The 23663-nt window shown below is 39.6% G+C and overlaps 1 protein-coding gene across 1 annotated transcript; it reads left to right on the forward strand.

Annotated features, from left to right (window-relative positions):
- Positions 1–20825: 20825 nt before the first annotated feature.
- On the forward strand, positions 20826–23210 carry LOC132823106 (protocadherin-10-like). Its single transcript, XM_060836645.1, has one exon. It carries the CDS (start codon positions 20826–20828, stop codon positions 23208–23210), a length of 2385 nt encoding a protein of 794 aa, XP_060692628.1.
- The last annotated feature ends 453 nt before the right edge of the window (positions 23211–23663 follow it).

A 23663-nucleotide genomic window follows, 5' to 3' on the forward strand; every position in this document is an offset into this window, starting at 1 on the left:
CTTAATCAAACTTGAGGTGATTAACTTATAATTGCCCTCAGTTGGCTGAGTTGGGTAACTTATTAACCTTTTAACTAGACACTGAACTTTAAACTTTTAAAGTGGAGAATTAAAAGAAAGGTTTACCAGTTCTATTCCCACACTGCCTCGAAAGTCCATAAAGTGTGTACTCACTCAGGCTGAATCTCACTCTGGATGTGATTTCTCCTTCCTGACCACATGAAGCTTATTGCATCAAGTTTGCAAAGCAATCCTTTATCCAACTTACCACTTACTCAACTCTTGTGCAGTAAAATCTTTGAATTATTCAGTTGAATTAACTTTTTTCAATTAGCTGAGATTCTTCTCGAATCTAAGGAATGTTTGTGCATGGCAACCATTGTAAAAAGTTAATTAAGTGTATTATTGTCATTATTGAAGTTTTAATTGTGTCTAAATGAGAAACATATTAATATGTGTTATTCTGTTAAAGTTTTTTTTAAAAAGTGGTCAGCATTCATTCTGTTCCAGTGTGCAATATCCCATATTTCTCAGAAAGAAAGTGCTCATCAACCCAATGATGTTAATGAAATGAGATTTATATATTTATTTTATTACAGGCAATGTTAATGCATTAAGGCAAATAGTTTTGTTATCAGTTCATTGAAGAGTGAACTGGGATTGAGTAGAGAAGAGGTTTATTAGCTCAGTTTCAAAAACAGTAGAGCTGCATTCAAACATAGGTTTTAGTTTTGTCCCTTAGTTCAGAATAGTTGAAGAATGCTAGTTACCTCAACAGAAGGTTTTAGCTTGTAAAGTTTAGAGTGTAGGAGAGTTTGGATAGAAATTGATAATTATTAAAATTGAGACTGTTTAGGTCCTCAGATTTGGTAATGCTTCATGTCAGGAGACTCAAAAAGGAATCAACAAATGGTTACCAATCCAAAGAAGTGATTAGATTAGATTCTCCACAGTGTGGAAACATGCCCTTTGGCCCAACAAGTCCATACTGCTCCTCCAAAGCGAAACCCACCCAAACCCATTCCCTTACCCTATATTTACCCCTGACTAATGCACCTAACACTGTGGGCAATTTTGCATGGCCAATTCACCTGACCTGCACATCTTTGGATTGTGGGAGGAAACCGGAGCACCTGGAGGAAACCCATGCCGACACAGGGAGAATGTGCAAACTCCACACAGACAAGTGGGAATTGAACCCAGGACCCTGGTGCTGTAAGGCAGCAGTGCTAATCACTGAGCCCATTACATGTAGGAACCTAAGCAGTTGAGGTGGAGGTGCATTTTCCCTGATATAATTTTCTCTAAAGGATGATGTTGAAATCAATTTGGAATGTTGTGTTGATGTTTCTGTCTTTCTTTATAATACAAATAATACATATGGATATAGTTTTTATTGCTCTTTTTTGTGTAATAATTACATGCTCCCTTGTTAGAGAAGACTTGCAGATATGTTATACAATCTTTCATTGACTAAGCACAATATCAAAAATGAAAAGTAAGAGAACATATCAATGCAGGTTTAATTCTAGAAAATAACTGTTAAGTAGTACTATCAGCAGTTATCAAAACTTAACCAATAGGTCTTCTATTTTACCTCGTGAAGCTACATATAAATGCTAATCAAACTTTCAAATTAGTTCTAAATAACCAAGGCAAAGTAAGCCTGAGTCAGATCAGATCAAAATTGTGAAGTTTGTCACATCTAGTCATTAATGACACTTGACAATTAACCAACTAAATGGAGGAGCAGGGTTCAAAAATATACTCATTGAGCTCAGAACATGAGTGGAAATCACAAGGCTGAAGTATTTGCAATCATCTTCATTCAGAACAAATTATGTGATTGAACCATCTTGGTCTCCTCCAACAGAACTGAACTCTTTTGGTCCAGCAATTGCCATGGCATCATCATACTTTTCATTACAATTACTGCTACCTAATTTCTCCAACAATGTGGAAAATTGCCAATGTTTATTCCATAACAGAATAACATTGATGAACTCCAATTCAGCAAACTAATACGTCTTCAGTAATTCTCATCACAAATGAACAGATGAAAGTTACCCAAAACTATGCAGTGCCACTTAACAATCTGATAAACACTGCTCTGTTTGAATGTGCAGGGACACAAAGACACTGGTCTGATTACAGGCTTGGTTGAATAAGATGCATTCAGGAGTGAGGTGATAAAGAATCCCTAGACAGAAAGGTATTATATTGCCTAGTTTTCTTTCAAGTAATCAATACATACTAGAAGAGAATGGGAATTAGTGAAAACTCTTCCATGGATGAATATTAGCTGAGTATTGTGTGCAGTTGTGGTCACCACTTAGCAGGAATTATGTCAATGCATATCAGAAAGAGCAGAAGTGATTGACAAGAATTGTTTTGGAAAAGAGGAAATTCAGTTATGAGCATATATTGAAGAAGTTGTGTCTGCTCTTCTCAGAGAGAAGAAGGCTGACAAGAGATTTGAAATGGTTTTAAAAATCATGAGTGGAGTGGATCCTAATGATACTATGGCTTTAAGAGGTGCAGTTTGTCCTTTTTTTATGAAAGAGGTTGAGACAGTGGACAAGCAGGCTACATCAAATCAAGAAAATAAAGAGCTTGCGTGGCCTTGTTTTTTTAAAAATTGGAATAATAGAAGCAGGCTGAATAGGTCAAGTCAAGCTCCCACCGAACCAGGATTTTAAGATTAGCCTTCAGTAGCTGCTGGTATTATGAGCCCTGTTACATCTCTCCCCATTTTTGCAACAGTTAAAAACTTGGGTTCTCTTGTTGCTCTTAGAATTGCAAGTGAGACAATCCATGTAACTGAATTTGCCTTTGCCAAGGGTGTGCTTATGGGATATTACTATATCGGAACAATTTATGAGTAGTTTATTATTTTGTTAAGTATTTTGATTGAGTTCCAGTTAAGCCAATTCTTTTATTTTTATTTTGCCTGTATTTTAACTGTAGTTTTGCTTCCTGATTGGTTGATTAATCGAATTGCATCCAGAAAGCAATGTCTGGCAGTTACCTTTAAAGTAAGAAAATATTAGGGTCTAGGCTATCTCCTTGACATTATTTGAGGAGGATTATTCTGGTCCACAATGTGCTGAAGGCTATTGATGAGATCAAAATCTCTAGTTCCATGTTGGGTTCAATTGGACTGAAAGGCAATGAGTGCTAAGTGTGGGCATTTTTTTTCAAATTTTGGGTGATGAATTCAGTTGGTTTAAACAGGTTGTGCCGAGTGTAATAAGTTTGCTGGGGGTGGAAGAAGTTGCTTCAGGAGTTTTACAAAAAGAGAACAGGATAAAGCTTTCAGAATTTGCAAACAAGTTGAAGTTGGAGTTTCTGTGTCTGTGAAGAAAAAGAAAATCTTTGCAACAATAAATCTACACTTACAGCTGTCAGGAATGCCATCAGAATCACTGACAAGTGTTAAAATTCAAACGCAAATGAAACAGTTTGAATTAGAGATAATGGAAAGGGAAAAAGAAAAAGAAAGAGAAGCCAAGGCAGAATATAAGAAAAAAGATATCAAGCAGTTTAGATGACAATTAAAGCAGAGGAAAAAGAAAAGGACAGAAAGGGCAAAAGAGAGGTTTTAACTTCAGATGTTTGAACTGAAACTTCAAAGTGGATTTAAAATAGCAGAAATAGACATGAAAGATAGGAGTAGTGATGAGGACGGCAATGGAGAGTAATCCCATCATAGCCAAAGACCCATTGGAGAGCTGTCTAACTATGTCCAAGTGTTGCCTAAGTTTAGTGAGAAGGATGTAGAAGAATTTTTTATTTCATTTTGAAAAAAATGAAATGGCCGATGACCATGTGGGTATCGTTAATCCAAAGTTAATTGGTTATTGCATCACCATCAGAGACGCTATCTGGGGAATATGATATATGGTGGAAAAAGCCATCTTAAGTGCATAATAACCCAGTGCCAGAAGCCCGCAGGCAATATTTCAGGAACTGAAAGAGGGAATTGGGTAAAATGTAAATAAAGTTTGAGAGAATCGGACAAAACATTTTTGAAAGCTGGATAACGGCAATTAAAATACATCAAGCTTTTAGAGATATAATTAATTTGGAGGATTTCAAATGTCACTTCCTGAAGTAGTGAGAACTCGGTGGAAGAACAGAGATTTAAAACTACGAGATTAGCAGTGAAAATGGTTGATGATTGTGAGTTGGCTCATAAATTAAAGCCAGGCTTCTGACATCAATTTCAATCTGTGAGGGATGGAATTTGGAAATAGAGAAATCCTCAGGTAGTAAACAAAAAGGAGATCTCATTGAAAATTGAAAAGTTGGCTTACCACAGAGTAAAAGGAAAACCCATCAATGGGGTCAAAAAGTGAAAAAAAAAGTTCAGGTGTTTTCACTGTAATAAAGTAGATTCCAAGAAGTTACAGTGTCGGTGGTTTAGAAAAAGCACTGGGAAGGCAGACATGGGAAAACAATACAAGTAAGCGAGTTTTGTTGAAGTAGTAGAGTGGAAAATAAAAAGGTGTAAAAAATGCTAAGTGAGAAGAAAATGCCAGATCTCTTCAAATAATTTAGTTATGTTGGAAAGTTCATTCATGTATGCCGGGAGGAATAGGTAAAGCAGTTAAGGTTTTGAGAGATGTGGGAGCATCAATCTTTGATGGTGGGAGATGAAGAGGCATGTAATTCAGAAGAAGTATTCCCAGAAAAAAAGTGGGGTTTTGTTTGGAATTCATGGAGAGAAGAGCAGTGTTCCATTATATAAAATGAGTTGGAGAGTCCAGTGGAAAGTGAAGTGGTGATAGGAGTAACAGTCAAATTCTTGTTCTAGAAATACAGTTAATTTTGGTAATTATATAATTGGATCACAAGTAGGAGCAAATTGGACTGTGATTGAAAAGGCAATGGAAAGGCAGACAACTGAAGTATTACAGGCAGTATATCTTGGGATTTTTCCTGACTGTGTGGTAACCAGGTCACAAAGTCACAGGTAAGGGAAGGAGGAGAAATCAAGGAGTTAAGATAAGGAAGTTGAAGTTCAATTATTACAAACTGTGTTTGATCAAATCGTTGAGGAATAACAAGAACATGTGGAAGACAAACTGGATATTTTTAGCTCAGAGAAGTAAGCTGAATTACTACAAAGAGATAAAAAACCACAACAGCTGTATCAAATATACAGAAGAAGAATCTGACTGTAGCCAAGAATGTTACTATCTCAAAAATAAAGTCTTGATGAGAAAATTCACACTATCACATATTCAGGTAGATGAGAAATGGGCAGATGTTCATTAAGTGGATGGTGTTAATATGGACTTCAACAAGCCATTAAACAACCATCCGTAGACTAGTTCGCAAGGTTACAGCACATGAAATCCAGCACATGCTAGCTATTTGATTACAAAATTAGTTTGAATTTAGGAGGCAGAGAGTGATGGTGAAGAATTGTGTTTATGAATGAAGGCCTGTGACCAATGTTATGTTAGAAGAAAGTGAGAACTGCAGATGCTGGAGACCAGAGTTGAAAAATGTGATGCTGGAAAAACACAGCAGGCCAGGCAGCATCCGAGGAGCAGGAGAATTGATGTTTTGGGCATAAGCCCTTCTTCAGGAATGAGTCTAGTGTGCCAGCCGGGCTGAGATAAAAGGTGGGGGGAGTGGATTTTGGGGAGGGGCGCTGGGAATACGATAGGTGGAAGAAGGTGAGGGTGAGGGTGATAGGCCAGAGAGGGGGTGGGGGCGGAGAGGTCGGGATGAAGATTGCAGGTCAAGAGGGTGGTGCTGAATCCGGGGGTTGGGACTGAGAAAAGGTGGAGGGAGGGAAATTAGGAAACTGGAGAAATCTACATTCATCCCGTGTGGAGGGTTCCTAGGCAGAAGTTGAGGCGCGTATCCTCCGGGCGCGTGTGGTCAGGGTCTGGCAATGGAGGAGGCTGAGGACCTGCATGTCCTTGGTGGAGTGGGAGGGGGAGTTAAAGTGTGCAGCAATGGGATGGTTGGGTTGGTTGGTGTGGGTGTCCCAGAGGTGTTCCCTGAAATATTCTGCAACTAGGCGGCCTGTCTCTCCAATGTAAAGGAGACCACATCGGTTGCAACGGATGTATTAAATGATGTGTGTGGAGGTGCAGGTGAATTTGCGATGGATATGGAAGTCTCCATTGGAACCTTGGCAGGAGTTTAGGGAGGAGGTGTGGGTGCAAGTTTTGCACTTCTTGCGGTAGCAGGGGAAGATGCTGGGAGTGAAGTTTGGGCTGGTGTAGGGTGTGGACCTGACAAGGGAGTCACGGAGGGAGTGGTCTCTCTGGAATGCTGATCGGGGTGGGGAGGGAAAGATATCCCTGGTGGTAGAGTCTGTTTGGAGGTGGCGGAAATGATGGAGGATGATGCGATGTATCTGGAGGTTGGTGGGGTAGAAGGTGAGGACCAGTGGGGTTCTGTGCTAGTGGCAATTGAAGGGGGGGGTTCAATGGCGGAGGTGTGGGAAGTGGAGGAGATGCTGTGCAGAGCATCGTCAACCACATCGGAGGGGAAATTGTGGTCTTTGAAGAAGGAGGCCATTTTGGGTTGTTTGGTAGTGGAATTAGTAGTCCTGGGAGTATTCGTGGCAGAGGCGAAGGAATTGGGAATATGGGATGGCATTTTTACAGAGGGCAGGGTGGGAGGATGTGTAATCTAGGTAGCTGTGGGAGTCGGTCGGTTTGTAGTAAATGTCCGTGTTGATTCGGTCGCCCGTGATAGAAATGGAGAGGTCTAGGAAGGGAAGGGAGGAGTCTGAGACGGTCCAGGTAAATTTGAGGTTGGGGTGGAAGGTGTTGGCAAAGTGGATGAACTGGGAGTGTGGTGCCAGTGTAGCTACAGAAGATGGAATGTTTCACATATCTGATGAAGAGGCAGGCATAGCTGGGGCCCATGCAGGTGCCAATGGCTCCTCCTTTGGTTTGGAGGAAGTGGGAGGATTGGAAGGAGAAATTGTTAAGAGTGAGGACCAGTTCAGTCTGTTGAAGGAGGGTGTCAGTGGAAGGGGGAAAGGAAGAAGCGGAGGGCTTGGAGGCCTTCATGATGGGGATGGAAGTGTATAGGGACTGCATATGGGGGATGGAAGTATTATGTTGCAATGATTGTTAGTAGGTCCACAGCTTTTTTCATTTATGTTAAAGACTTGGACATGAATACAGGAGATATGGTGAGTAAGTTTACAGATAACACCAAATCTGCCATAGTGGACAGTGAAGAAAGTTATCACAAAGTACAAGGGGATTTCGATCAGATGGGCTCATAGACCAAGGAGTGGCAGATGGAGATTAATTTAAGTAAATGTGAGGTGTTGCATTTTGGTAAGGCAAATCAGGCAAGGATTAAAAGATATAATCCTGGGAAGTGTTGAAAAACAAAGAAACTTTAAAGTACAGATTCATAGTTCCTTGAAAATTGAGTTGTTAGTAGACAGGGTAGTAAAGAAGATGTTTGATTTACTTGACTTTATTTGTCAGTACATTGAGTATAAAAGTTGAGAGATCATACTGCAAACATTTATTAAGCTGTTTTTGGAATATTACATTCAATTTTTGACTCTCTGCTATAGGAAAGATGTTGAATGTGAAGGTTTCAGAAAAGATTTACAAGGATTTTGCTGGAATTAAAGAGTTTTAGCTATAAGGAAAGATTTAATAGATTGGGGCTTTTCTTGCTGGAGCATCAGAGGCTGAGCGGTGGTGTTGTAGAGGTTTATAAAATCATGAGGGACATGGATTGGGAGACTACCCAAGGTCTTTTCCCCAAAGGAGGGGTGTCCAAAACTAGAGGGCATAATTTTAAGGTGAGAAGGGAACGATTGGAAAGGGAGCTAAGGGGCAATGTTTTCATTCAGAGGGTGGTATATCTATGAAATGAGCTGTCAGAAGAAGTGATAGAGCTGACTGGCCAGCGCTTATTGCCTGTTCCTAGTTGTTCTTCAAAAGATAGTTGTAAGCTACCTTCTTGAAATCATGCCCTCCCCCTACATGGGTTGAATCACGATGCTGGAAGAGAAGGAATTCCTGAGTATTGATGCAACAACAGTGAAGGAACTGTGATACATTTCCAAGTCAGAATGTTATGGGGCTGGATCTTAAAGGTGGTAGTGTTCCCACATATTTGCTGCCCTTCTCCTTCCAGATGGATGTGGCTGTGTATTTGGAAGGTGGATCCTTGGTGATTTTCTTCAGTGCATCTTGTAGACAGTACACACTGCTGCTACTGAGCATCAGTGGTAGAGAGAGTGGATGCTTGTAGATGTAATACCAGTCAAATGGGTTGCTTTGTCCTGGATGGTTCAAGCTACTTGAATGCTGTTGGAGATGCACACATTCAGGCTAGTAGAGAGCATTTTAGCACACTCCTGACATGTGTCTCATAAAAGGTGGACGGATTTTGAGGAGTCAAGAGGTGACTTACGCACTGCAGTATTCCTATCCTGCTCTTGTAACTACTTGTATGTGTGGCAAGTCTATTTGAGTTTCTGGTCAATGGTAACCCACAGGACATCAACAGTGGGGATTTCAGTGATGGTAGCACCATTGAATGTCAAGGGATGGTGGTTAGAATGGAGATGGACATAGATTGGCATTTGTATGAGTTGAAGTTTAATTGCCACATGTCTATCCAAACCTGCATATTGTCCAGAGCTTGTTACATTTCAACATGGACTACTCCAGTATCTGAGGAGTTGTGAATCACATGGAACATTGTGCAATCAAAGAACAAAGAAAAAAGAAATCTTACAGTCCAGGAACAGACCCTTTGGCCTTCCAAGCCTGAACCGATCCAAAACCACTATCTAAACATTTCGACCAAATTCCTTAGCATGTGTAACCCTCTGCTTCCCACCTACTTATGCATCTGTCCAGATGTCATTAACAAACATTTCCACTTCTGACCTTATGGTGGAGAGAACATCAATTCCAACATTAAAAAGACATCTGGATAGGTATACAAATAGGAAGTGTTCAAAGGGATATGGGACAAATATTAGCAATGGGGCTACATTAATTTAGAATATCTGGTTGGTATGGATGAGTTGGACCAAAGAGACTGTTTTTGTTCTGTCTTACATTGTTCCTTGATGATTGTAAGTTGTCTTACTCTGGGTTATATGAAGATGGTCTTGCGTGTAGCACATGAATTTCCCTGGAGTGTCAGAGGCTGAGGGATGACCTTATAGAAGTTTATGAAATCATGAGGGGCTGGATAGGATAAATAGACAAAGTCTTTTCCCTGGTGTAGGGGACTCTAGAAATAGAGCGCATAGGTTTAGGGTGAGAGGGGAAAGATATAAAAAAGACCTAAGGGGCAACTTTTTCACTCAGAAGCTGGTATGTGTATGGAATGAGATGCCAGAGGAAATAATGAACGCTAGTATAAATGCAACATTTAAAATGCACCTGGATTGGTATATGAATAGGATGGATTTGGAGGGATATGGATACTGGCAGATGGGACTAGATTGAGTTGGGCTATCTGTTCAGCGTGGATGAGTTGGACTGAAGGATCTGTTTCCATGCTGTACATCTCTATGATTCTATGACTCTTAAATTCTTCTGCATGGCAATCTCTTGTCTTTGTGGTAATAAAGCATTCAGCTTATCAAGTAGATGTTGAAGCAGTTTTGTTTATATAATCTTGCCAAGAAATGGCTAATTGTTTGATTCCCTGTGTAATAGCATGTTTTTTTTTTTCTCTTGAACAGCTTATTCCAGATAGTTATTGATGTAGGTAATAGTTTATCTTTTGTTGATTCATTCAGACCACAGTTATTAAAATTCTGACGTTTATACTGTCAGACAAAATATGCAAAACCCACAAAAATACAATCAGATCAAGGATAAAATTTTAAATCAAAACTAATCAAGGAAGTTATGAATAGCTTTAGGAATAAAGGGCAGCATGGTGGTTTGGAGGTTAGCACTACTGTCTCACAGTGCCAGTTTAATTCCTGCCTCGGGCGGCTGTCTGTGTGGAGTTGCACATTCTTTCTGTGTCTGCATGGGTTTCCTCTGGGTGCTCCAGTTTCCTCCCACAGTCCAAAGATATGTAGGTTAGGTGAATTGGCCATGCTAAATTGCCCATAGTGTTAGGTGCATTAAGTTAGGGGGAACAGGTCTGGGTAGGTTACTCTTTGGAGGGTCAGTTTGGACTTGTTGGACTGAAGGGCCTGTTTCCACACTGTAAGAAATCTAATCTAATCTATATAAAACAATTCAAATCCAGTGCATGACTTCCAGAATCACAGGGAGCAAGAGAATGGTGACATCAAACTTTAAAGACAATGCAAAGGACTTATAGTCAAGACCAGCCAGAGGATTGGGATAATAGACCTTTGCAAGTAGTGATACTCCCAATGAATCAACTGAATTCAGTCCATTTGAATTAGTTTTTGAGCATGAGGTGAGAGAACCATGGAATATAATTAAGGAGAAATTGGTAAGTCTGAGTTCAGAGATCATAGATTTTGACTATGTGTCAAATTTTAGGGGGATGTTACATACCGCACGTGAATTGGGTAGACAATATTTAAATGTAGAATAGCATGTGATGAAACAAAAAGCAAACAAGGAATCAAAAGTCAGAACGTTGCTCTTGGAAAGAAACACTAGTGGTACTGTCCATGTAAGATGAGCCTTTAAAAGCAAGATTTAGTGAATCTTATCAAATTGAAAGGAAATTCAGTGAAATGAATCTTTTGATTAAAATGCCAGATAGAAAGAAATCTCACAGACTATGCCACATAAGTATGCTCAAAAAGTATTTTGACAGGTAAAGAGAAACAAAAGGAGTGTTTATTACTCTTTACAACACAGAGTAAAGAACCAAGTTCAGATGATTCTGAATTTGATCATACTTAAATTAAGTTGGACAATGAGGAAGTGCCTGTAATATGGATAAATTATTGATTTACCTTTGAGAAGAAAGTCAAAATAACATGGAAGAGTTAGTACAATCACATGGGAGGTATGGCGGAATAATCTGGAAGGAATAATCTGATTGTGCTTGATATAGATATAGGAAATGCTGTTCAGTTGAGCAACATCCTTCTAGACTTACAGTCTAAAGTTGGCATAAATTCAAAAAGAGATTGAATGCATACTCAAAGACAGATGATGTTCCCTAGCCAGGGAACGAAACGTTTGCAGCAAAAACTTCCAGCTCGGTGAACAGAACCACAACAACAATATAAACAAAGTGATTTGCAGCAAATGGAGCACACCCAGAGGAATGAAGCAAAAATGGGGATATGCCCAATGATTTAATGTCGACTATCACAAAGTCAATGCTGTTACAACATCTAATTTATATCTTATTCCACTTTTGGAAGCCTAAATTTAGAACGTGGGACAAGCAACTTGCATTTCAAAGTTGAACTTACTCAGACTTACTTCACCAAAAAGTGAAAGAAATTTCAGACATTGTGACACTGAATTGATTGTATTAGTGAAGTCATGCAATTTGGTACGAAAAATGCACCAGCCACATTTTAAAGATGAACAAATAAAGTCATTTCAGGACTACCAAATTGTGTGGTGTACATAGATTATCTGGTGATTTTAAGTCACATATGGAAGGAACATTTTGAGCATCTATTAGAATTGTTCAATCAACCTCTGAAGGTGGGCTGCACGATAAACAAGCCTAACAGCAAGGTTGCAAAAGCCTTTGTCTTAGTTCTGGGCCATGTTATTGAATATGGACAAATGGTGCCCCAAGTTGTGGAATCATAGGGTTTTATGGAGTTTCACATACAATCAATGTATAAGGAGGTACTATGACTCCAAGGACTGAATGGCTTTTGTCATAAGTTCATATCGAATTTTAGTAGTGACGGGGCTCCACTGACTGACTTGTTGAAGAAGTGCAGAAAACATGTAAGAATGTTAGAAGGCATTTGAGAGTCTGAAACCTGTGTTAACTACTGTCCTAGTGTAAGCCGCACCTTTTTGCGCAAACCAATTAAGAGTGGCTATGGATGCAAGCGATGTCTGTACTGGTGCTGTACTCCTGCAAAAAGACAATGAGAAGATAGAACGGCATATTGGGTAATTTTTCCAGAAAAAAAGTATAATCACCAACAGAAATATTTCAGATATTAGACAGTAACCTTGAGTTTGATGTCGGCATTACAACATTTCGTACGTATTTTGCCAACAAAGTGTATAAGCCAATTGCATTTCCTGATCACAACCCCTTCATGCTTTTGGGAAAACAATATAAGAATTGCTGACTATTTAAATGGAGATAATTATTGCAGTCATCCAAGTTGAAAATTATATGCATGGCAGAATGAAATAACATAATTGCTGATGTGTTGTTACCACTTTAATGAAGGAAGCTTTCGATGCTGGGAAAAATGCACTGAACTGGGCTGTAATAGCGAATGTTTGCATGTTTAGAGTAAAAGCAATGTACATGTCCTGTAATCTACTAATAGGGTAAGACTAAAGGTTTCTAACAAATGAAGCAATCTTTGTATATTGATGGTTCATTTTTGAAGGGTGGAGGTTTGATGATGTAATGGGTTTAAGAGGTGCATTTTATCATTTTCTATTAGTAGTAAAGATAGATGTGATGACTTGTCTGCCTCAAGCCAATAAAGTAAAGAGCATGTGATACTTTGTGTTCTTTAAAAGCTGGAAAAAAATAGAAGCAGCCGGAATGAGTGGGATCAAATGACAACAAAACCCCAAGATTTTAGTTTCTGTTTTTAGTCGCTGTTAGATTTGTGAACGCTGTTATTTCTTTCTCTCCATCTCTCTTTAAGACAAAAGCTTAGGTTATCTTCCTGTTAGAATTGCATGTGAATTTGTCTTTGCCAAGGATGTGCTGATAGACTGATATTATGTGCGATTGTATGCTAGAACTCACCACTTCCCTAGCCAGGCTGTTCCAGTACAGTTACAATACTGGCATCTACTTAACAATGTTGAAAATTGCCCAAGTATGTCCTGTAAATAAAAAGCAGAACAAATCCCACCTGACCAATAGCCGTTCAATCAGTCTACTGTGGCTTATCAGACAAATGCTATCAAGCCACTCCTGCTCAACAATAAACTGCTCAGTGATGCTCACTTTCAGTTTGGACAGGGCCACTCTACTCCTGAACTCGTGAATTGAAGTAGAGGTGCCGATGTCACACGGGGGTGGTCAAAATCAGAAGTCACACATTACCAGATTATAGTCCAACAGGTTTATTTGAGATCACTAGTTTTCGCAGTGCTGCTCCTTCGTCAGGCAAAGGCTGAATTAAATATAAAAAGCATCCGATTTAGAGCTGGGATTAAAGAGAGTGTTCAGCATAAATTTTCAAACTGCAGGATGTAGCGTATGATAAGTCATTTATGGTGTGAGAGAAAACAGTTTACCAGTGATTCTACTTTTTCTTGTCTCACCATCGTCTTACCAGACCATTGGGGCAGCTGTCTTATTAGGCGATGATTTAACTTGAGGGCCACCTGACCTCAGGCAAGGGAAGCAATTAAGTAGGAAACCCCGTCATGGTAGCCTCAAAATCTTGATGGGAATTAAACTGAAGGAGTCCTCATCGCACTATTGGCAAACCGATAAGCCAGCCAAATGAGTTAAACCAATCCTAGCTGATAAAGGAGCACGGTTAAAATTGCTCCTCCATCTGACCGACCCATCTTGTAGTGAAGCAAAGCTGGCGTGCAATGAAGTAATATAAAGGTGGATGTAGCGGGCGGGGGGTCCTGAAGCAGGTATATTTTTAAAAAAAAGCTCAATTCTGCACGAACCACTTTCCTTCAGTGAGCTTTAACATGCCCACCATCAAAAATATAGATTGTATTCGCAAAGAGATTACATGACTTTTACAACGTGAACATGCATATCATTCCAGTCAAATCATGGTGTTCGCAAACATAAAATGTTCGATAAAAATTGAGTTGGAAGTAAAATTGTTTTGAAATGGTGAGAATTTCTGCAGTGAATACTACATTTTTTTCCCCAGAAAAAGCTCATATAGCGTGAATCTGGAGGGCAACTATTTTAAATTCAGAATTTGGAAATTGTTTTAAGGATAAAATATGTACCACATACGTAGATGAGAAAAAAAACTTGCTCTATAGGCTTGCGTTTTTGTTTAATTTGGCGTTATGGAAATATTACACATGGGTATTAATATAATCAGAATATTTGAGAAATGCCATAGAAAGGAAAATGAAAAGGCAGCTTTCAATAATCGGGAGATATTAGGGGTTCCTTAAAATAAAATATAGACAATAACGACATTGTAAAAAAACGAGTGACTTGGGACCTTTCCCATCTCAGAATAGCAGAGGACTAACCTTTTTTTGTTGTCAGCTCTTAAAATATTGCCATATTGCTGGATGTGCGGTTTTGGACATTAATACATTTACATTTCCAATTTAACAAATATGATTAGATGATATTACCCCATTGGCTTCTATCCAGAGACCCATTGGGTCGTTTTTTTTTCTCCTTTTGATAAATTTTCAAAGGCTATGTACTGAGATCATAGTCGAGGATCCAGGTATCTTGCAGATTCAAGAATTTACCTGCAGGGATCAAATTGGGACTGAAGGCTAACCATGCAACTTATTATATTCTGGGATAGCATGCTGGAGATTGGGAGAATTCTGAACTTACGACAATCTATTTTGTCTCCAACATGAAAGCATTGCTTAAAATTACGAAATAAATGTTGAAATAACTTAAAATCACCAAGCCTGAACACAGTTGTTTCTGATCTTGGAATTCATAAAGTAACTTGATACAATTTGTGTTGCAGACGCTTCTCCCCCCTGTCTAGGCGACATCCTCAGTGCTTGGGATCTTCCTCTGAAGCGCTTCTGTGATGTTTCCTCCGGCATTTATAGTGGTTTGTCTCTGCCGCTTCTGGTTGTCAGTTCCAGTTATCCGTTGCAGTGGTCGGTATATTGGGTCCAGGTCGATGTGCTTATTGAATGAATGTGTGGATGAGTGCCATGCCTCTAGGAATTCCCAAGAAGTTGTATCAAGACACTGTACAAAAGGGCTACAACACACTACAGTACACCAGAACTGCAAAAAGCGGAAGAACACCTATACAATGTATTCGCCAACAACGGATACCCGCACAATTTCAACAACAGATGCCTAAGGGAAAGACAACGGAACAAGGACATGCCGCAACCCAAAGGACTAGCCACACTACCATACATCAAGAACATTTCCGAACTGACAGCCAGACTACTGCGACCACTCGGACTCATAACAGCACACAAACCAGCAGCCACTCTCAGACAATAACTCACCAGAACGAAGGACCCGAAACCCAGCATGAGCAAAACCAATGTAGTGTACAAAATCCCATGCAAGGACTGCATAAAACACTACATAGGACAAACAGGAAGACAGCTAACGATCCACATCCATGAACACCAACGAGCCACGAAACGACACGACCAGCTATCCTTAGTAGCCACACACGCAGATGACAAGCAACATGAGTTCGACTGGGACAACACTACTATTATAGGACAAGCCAAACAGAGAACAGCGAGGGAATTCCTAGAGGCATGGCACTCATCCACAGATTCAATCAATAAGCACATCGACCTGGACCCACTATAAATGCCAGAGGAAACATCACAGAAGCGCTTCACAGGAGTCTCCCAAGCAATGAGGATGTCACCTAGACAGGGGACGAAGCGTCTGCAACACAAATTCCCAGCTCGGCGAACAGAAGCACAACAACGAGCACCCGAGCTACAAATCACAAACTTTTAACTTGATACAAGTTGAGACTTCAACAATCAATGGGAAATTTGCATGAAGTTTAAGGAGACGTACATGTTTAAAATTTTAATTTAAAATAAGAATCGATGGAAACATCTGAGGTAATTTGAATTTGTATAAAATAGTAAAGATTATTTTGGAAGGAAATTATTTAGTCTCTAACTGAATGTCAGGCCAATGACACTGCTGTGGTGAATACAAAACAAGACCTCGAAAATATTGTTGTCATATTGGGATTTGAAATAATTTTAAAAGCAAGAATACAATCAAGTACAATGTAAAATAGTAAAAAGTATAATGAAAAGTGTATGTATTTTTTAAAGATCGAACAGACAAGTAGACTTTGGTTGTATGTGGATCCATACAGTAATGCTTGCATTATGCTTTACAAATGCTTCAAATTACATTTTTTTTGTGGCTGTAAGTTTTCTCCAGAGCTCCTAAATCCATTAAAGTGGTAATTAGTCTGATAGCTGACTTATAATAAAAGAATAGTAACAGTAAGATGACACAACGTTGAATGAGAATAACCCACGTTACATATGTTGAAATGGAGTATGCCAAATTAGATGAATGTATCGGTGAAATTAATCTATTGGTTGCTTTGGAAACATGTTGGGCATATATGTGGCTGTACCCGTGATTTTGTTTTAAATAGTAAACTGAATACTTGACTTGCCCACCACACGAAACATCAAGACCAATCAGTAAGGATGTTCATGGCCTTTTTTTTCGATATTTATCGTTCAATAAGATCAGCAGAATGTCACCAATGCATGCATGATCTTGCTTAAATGTATCAAAGTTACCCGTCACAGCTAACATACCAATCTTTAGGGAATACACCGTGAGAATGCTCTGAGGTGTGTGCATCTACTCGACAGAATAGTTATTGAGGCTTAAAGAGCAATGATATATAGTTAAATGATTATGGTATTGACGCATTACCCATCGAGAAACTGATTTTGCATTGAAGTATTATTGATGTGAGAGTACTTAGATAAATGTGAAGTAATTAAAATATTGGATTGGACAATTAAAGATGAAGAGGTCTGAACAGAAAGACTTTGATATGTCATCTATCTGGAAAGCAAAGTTGTCGTATAGAAATAGATAGGTTAGTTAATAATTAGTTATGAATGTTACAAATTATGTTTCCTTTGCAAAGAGGACGGTGTTGGAAATTAGTATCCTTTGAAAACTGAATTTTTCAATTATTTACAGTGGATTATGAGATGTAACTTGCTTGTTTACAAATTACTAGAATATGAAAGCCAAAGGAAATAGCATAAAAATCACAAGAAGCACGATGCCCATGATCCCCTTCCAACTAATATTGATAATTTATTTGGTGCCACAGGTTTTCTTTTATCAACACGTTTGTTTGGGAAAGTACTAGGTTTCTTTTCAGAGAACTACCCGACCTATAGGGGCAAACAAGGTAACAATTATTATCCTGGCGTCAACAGCTGCAGGCCATGATATTGAATAAAAAGGTTTCAGATAGGTGATTACAGATATAGATTTCCAGCACTCAAAGTAAGATATATTAACAGGTGAAAAAAAATTGTGTGAGATAGGGGAAGTATGGAGGGGAAGGTGATATCATCTTCTCTGGAGAAGGCCAAACATTCCAGGGAAGAATAAAGTCTCACATCACAAATTATCCGCAAACTCTGCGAAATATCATGCATGAACACACCAACGCATTAAATCGGAGGGGTTCTTAGCCTTCTTATCTCCATTCTGCAGAATTGCTTTAGAATAGTTTTTTTCAGGAATTGCATACTTGGTTTATTTTTCTCCAATCAAATAATGCGTAATATCGAAATATCTGCGTTATATTAAACAAAATAAACTATTTGACAATTGGACACAGATGGTTGACTCCCTGTAAAAGATATTACTCTACCACATATCATATTCGCCTGGTCTTTGGAAATTTTGTAGTTAGGCATTGTAATGTGGTTTTTTTTGTCAATTTTCGACTCAGAATTTTGATTCTGAATGTTGCAAAAATTCACAATCTAACGCACTAAAAGATTACTTCACAACCAATAAAGACGTGGATCTCAGAGTTGTTTTATAACATTACAGCGCAGTAGAGGCCCTTTGGCCCTCGATGTTGCGCCGACCTGTCATACCAGTCTGAAGCCCATAACCTACACTATTCCATGTACGTCCATATGCTTGTCCAATGACGACTTAAATGTAATGAAAGTTGGCGAATCTACTATGGTTGCAGGCAAGGCATTCCATACCCTTACTACTCTCTGAGTAAATAAACTACCTCTGACATCTGTCCTATACCTATCACCCCTCAATTTAAAGCTATGCCCCCTCGTGCTCGCCGTCGCCATACTTGGAAAAAGGCTCTCCCTGTCGACCCTGTCTAACCCTCTGATTATCTTATGTGTCTCTGTTAAGTCCCCTCTCAACTTCTTCTCTCCAAAGAAAACAGCCTCGAGTCCCTCAGCCTTTCCTCGTAAGACCTTCCCTCCATTCTAGGCAATACCCTAGTTAATCTCTTCTGCACCCTTTCCAAAGCTTCCAAATCCTTCTTGTAATGTGGTGACCAGTACTGTACAAAATACTCCAAGTGCAGTCGCATCAGAGTTTTGTACAGCTGTGGCATACGCTCATGGTTTTGGAACTCAATCCCTCTATTAATAAAAGCTAAAATACTGTGTGCATTGTGAAAAACTCTGTCAACCTGGGTGGCAACTTTCAAGGATCTGTGTACGTGGACACCGAGATCTCTCTGCTCATCTACACTACCAAGAATATTATCATTAATCCAATACTTTGCATTCCAGTTACTCTGACCAAAGTGAGTCTCCTCACACTTGTCCGCCTTAAACGCCATTTGCCACCTCTCAGCTCAGCTCTGCAGCTTATCTATGTCTCTCTGCAACCTATGACATCCTTCGCCACTATCCACAACTCCACCGACCTTAGTGTCTTCTGCAAATTTGCTAACCCACCCTTCTATGCCCTCATCCAGGTTGTTTATAAAAATGATGAACATCAGTGGGCCCAACACCGACCCTTGCAGTACACCACTAGTAACTGGACTCCAGGATGAACATTTCCCATCAACCACCACCCTCTGTCTTCTTTCAGCAAGCCAATTACTGATCCAAACTGCTATATCTCCCACAACCCCATTCCTCCGCATTTTGTACAATAGCGTACTGTGGGGAAACTTATTGAAAGCCTTGTTGAAATCCATATGAACCACATCAACCAGTTTACTCCCATCTACCTGTTTGGTCACCTTCTCAAAGAACTCAGTAAGGTTTGTGAGGCACGACCTACCCTTCACAAAACCGTGCTGACTCTCCCTAATGAAATTATCCATTTCTGGATGATTATAAATACTATCGCTTACAACCTTTTCCAACACTTTACCAATAACTGAAGTAAGACTCACTGGTCCATAATTACCATGGTTTTCTCTAGTCCTCTTCTTGAACAGGGGAACCACATTTGCTATCCTCCAGTCTTCTGGCACTATTCCTGTAGATCATTTCGGTTTAAAGATCAATGCCAAAGGCTCGGCAATCTCCTCCCTGGCTTCCCAGACGATCCTAGGATAAATCCCATCCGGCCCAGGGGACTTATCTGTTTTCACACTCTGCAGGATTTCTAATGTTTCTTCCTTGTGAACCTCAATCCCACCTAGACTAGTAGCCTGTATCTCAGTATTCTCCTCGACAAAATTGCCGTTTTCTAGAGTGAATACTGTCGAAAATATTCATTTTGTGCTTCCTCTATCTCCTCTGACTCCACACACAACTTCCCACTACTATCCTTGATTGGCCCTAATCTTACTCTCTCATTCTTTTTTTTCCCTTAAATACCTATAGAAAGCCTCGGGTGTTTACCCTGATCCTATCCGCCACAACTTTGCATGTCTCCTTACTCTTCTGTGCTCTCTCTTGAGGTCTTTCCTGGCTACCTTGTAACCCGCAAGCGCCCTAACGGAACCTTCACATCTCATCCTAACTTAAGCCTTCTTCTTCCTCCTGAACAGAGATTCCACTTCCTTTATAAACCACAGCTACGGTACTCTACAGCTTCCTCCCTGCCTGATAGGTACATACTTACCTAGGACACTCAGAAGCTTTTCCTTGAATACGCTTCACATTTCTAATGTGCCCATCCCTGCAGTTTCCTTCCCCATCCTATGCTTCCTAAATCTTGCCTAATCGCATCGTAATTGCCTTTCCCTCAGCTGTAACTCTTACCCAGTGGTATACACCTACCCCTTTCTATCACTAAAGTAAACATAACAGAATTATAATCGCTATCACCAAAGTGCTCACCTACTTCCAAATCTAACACCTGGCTGAGCTCATTACCCAGTACCAAATCCAATGTGGCTTTGCCCCTTGTTATCAAAGTCAACAGAAATAGGCGCATTTAGAACGGATAGCACGTTCAAGAAAACATTTTTTCCCAAGGTTTTTCATTGAATTGAATCAGATTAACTTAATATTTCAGCAACCATGAATTAAAATCTTGAAAAGAAACATTACGAACATCCCTTGCATCATCTCACCTTACCGAAAGTTTTATTTTAAAATTACATTATTTTCAATGATCAATTGCAAACAATAAAAATTCGACAAAATATATAAAATGTTTGGGAATAAGGTATTAACTAGTTTAAGATTGAATTTTCATTGCGCACTATTAAAAACATAACCTACTGGTGTTGTCAATCCATGAAAACAGTTCTGCTTTAAGAAAAGCTTGATGCAGTTATGGGTCAGAACTCTTTGCGTCGCTGTCTACCAATAAGAAAGCCACACACTGTCAGTGATCTACCTCCTCTTTCTTTTCATACAAAACCCAGCGCAGTACTGACGAGCAACGCAAGCGTTGTCCGTATCCGAACCAGCCTCCATTCAAATATCAATTAGTTCGAGATTTCACGTTTATCAATTTAATGTCGACAATTTCCTTCACCGGAAAGGATATTTTGTTTCACAAGACAACGATATTGGGCGGCATTTCGACAGATTTATATTTAGATCGAACCCGGAACAATGGCGAAAGGGCTCAACCGGCTATACTATTTTGCATTCCTGACTTGCGTTTCGGATATAATGTTGTGTCAAATACAATACGTGATCCATGAAGAAATGGAGCGCGGTGCTTTTGTAGGAAATATTGCGGAGGATTTAGGCCTAACCATTGGAGAGATGTCATTTCGCAAATTTCGGCTCGTCTCTGTTGACGGAATGCAGATATTTAAGGTGAACACGGGGAATGGCGTTTTAGTTGTAAACGAAAGAATCGACAGGGAAATTCTCTGTGGACAAAGCGTGACTTGTTCTGTTTCTCAGGATGTAGCGGTAGAAAATCCTTTGGAAATGCACCGTGTCAATGTGGAAATATTGGATATAAATGATAACTCGCCCAGATTTCCCAAAATGAGATACGTTTTACAAGTATCTGAGGTAACTGCAGCAGGAGCTCTTTTCCCACTCGAGAGTGCGCAAGATGCAGATGTGGGTACTAACGCTGTGAGTAGTTATGAAATCAGCACAAACAAGCACTTTAGCCTGAAGACTCGGACGAGAGGCGATGGGATTAAAATGGCAGAGCTGGTGTTAGAAAACCCCTTAGACCGTGAGCAGCTCTCAAGTTTTCATTTGACACTGACGGCCTTTGACGGTGGAACTCCTCGTAGATCTGGCACTGCAGCAATAACCATCACTGTACTGGATGTTAATGATTATTCCCCAGTATTTGATCATCAGATATACAAAACTAACGCAGTGGAGAATTTACCTAAAGGTGCATTGATTGCAACAATAAATGCTGTTGATTTAGACCAGGGAACAAATGGCGAGGTGAAGTACTATTTAAGCAGCCACGTTTCTCACAGTGTGAGGGAATTGTTCAGTTTGGACCCCGCAACAGGGCAACTCAGAGTTCAAGGGTCACTGGACTATGAAAAAAAGAAAATTTACCAACTTGATGTGGAAGCTGTGGATGATGGTACACCCGCATTAGTTGGGCGTGCTGAAATCCTTGTCGAATTAGTCGATGTTAATGATAACGCCCCGGAGTTAAAAATAAACTCGTTATTCATTGAAGTAAGCGAAGATGCTGCAAGAGGGACTGTGATCGCTATAATAAGTGCAACCGATCCTGATTCTGGCGGAAATGGACAAGTGCGGTGTCAGTTGCCACCAAATATCCCATTTAAACTTCAAAAATCTTTGAACGGGCAGTACAATTTAATAGTGAGTGACACACTGAATCGCGAATCCTCTCCGTACTACAACATTTCCATTTCTGCCTGGGATGCAGGATCACCATCTCTTTCCACAAATAAAACTATGCACATTTCAGTTTCTGATGTCAATGATAATGCACCACAATTTACGCAGGCTGTATATAATGTGTTCCTGATGGAAAACAATGCTCCTGGTGCGTCAATATTTGATGTTACCGCTTTCGACCCTGACATGGGCAAGAATAGCGCTGTATCGTATTTCCTATTGGACAGTTTCACACATGAAAGTTCCGCGTCTGGCCGCTTCAGTGTTAACTCGGAAAATGGGCACCTTTACGCGCTACGCTCTTTTGACTATGAAACACAGAAGAAGTTTCAGATCAAAGTTCAGGCTCAGGATGGCGGTACTCCCTCACTGACCAGCACTGCTCTCGTAAATATTATTATCCTGGACCAAAATGACAACGCCCCAGTCATTGTCTCACCTTCAAACCACAGCAGTTCGATTTTGATTGTACCAAAATCTGCACATCCCGGGTATTTGGCTACCAAAGTAATTGCGACAGACGCAGATTCTGGACAGAATGCACGACTTTCTTACCAGCTCATAGAGGCTACTGATCACAGCATTTTTAATGTGGGATTTACCTCTGGCGAAATTCGAACGACTCGAAATTTTAGGGAGCAAGATGCTCTTAGACAGGCGCTTGTAATTTTGGTCAGGGACAATGGGCAGCCGAGTCTCTCCAGTTCAGTTTCAATTCTCTTTACAATCCAAAGTAATGTTACTGAAAATACCTTTGAACACAAAAGCAAACCTCGAAATCCAGAATTATTTTCAGATATAAATTTTCTGTTGATCATAATTTTAGGATCAACTTCCTGTATATTTTTATTCATAATAATTCTTCTGGTCGTTGTGAAGTGCAAACAAGATAGGAATAATTACTGTTACGCGTTCAGATTCTGTTGCTACAGACAGAGAAATTCAACGGGTGCCTCTTATTGTCGAGACGTCACAAAAGCAAATTTAAATTATCTAGATTCTGCTCAAACTCTGCCAATTCGAGAATCATATAATTACACTGTCTGTCTGTCACCCGAATCCTCTAAGAGTGATTTTTTGTTTTTAAAACCCTGTAATCCGACACTGCCTCTGGATGATATGAATACTCATGGTACATAGGTATGATTAATTGTGTTAATCTGCATTGTAATTAATTTGCAGTTTGTACAGCTATGAGTACCAAGAAAGAAAGGATTAAAACCTTAGACGTATGTTTTTTTTAAATGGAATGCTTGCAGATTTTACGTATTAGTAGAGACAGATACAAACCTTGTAGTTGTATTATCTGAAATGCTACTTCGGTATTAAAATTAGAATAGGCGCTGAGCTTTTCGGCAGTTAATCTGTTCAGTATCAATCGAGAACGCTGAGATAACAAATACATTGCAACAAGTAAATCAATTCAATGGAACATGTTTATTGTTAGTGTTGTAATTCGTTCCCTGCTTGTCAGTCAACGAATCTCGCTAACAAAAATACCGTTGGTTTGGAATACTCGTGATATTATGTGAGTTCTTCAACACATTGAGGCAAGAAACACATGGGTTGGTAACGCATAATTCTGATTAATTA

Source organism: Hemiscyllium ocellatum, chromosome 16 (genome assembly GCF_020745735.1).
Source record: "Hemiscyllium ocellatum isolate sHemOce1 chromosome 16, sHemOce1.pat.X.cur, whole genome shotgun sequence".
In the NCBI taxonomy this organism is placed as follows: Eukaryota; Metazoa; Chordata; class Chondrichthyes; order Orectolobiformes; family Hemiscylliidae; genus Hemiscyllium; species Hemiscyllium ocellatum.

Coding starts and splice junctions, on each gene's coding strand:
- LOC132823106 (XM_060836645.1), top strand. CDS start 20,826: ATGGCGAAAGGGCTCAACCGGCTATACTATTTTGCATTCCTGACTTGC.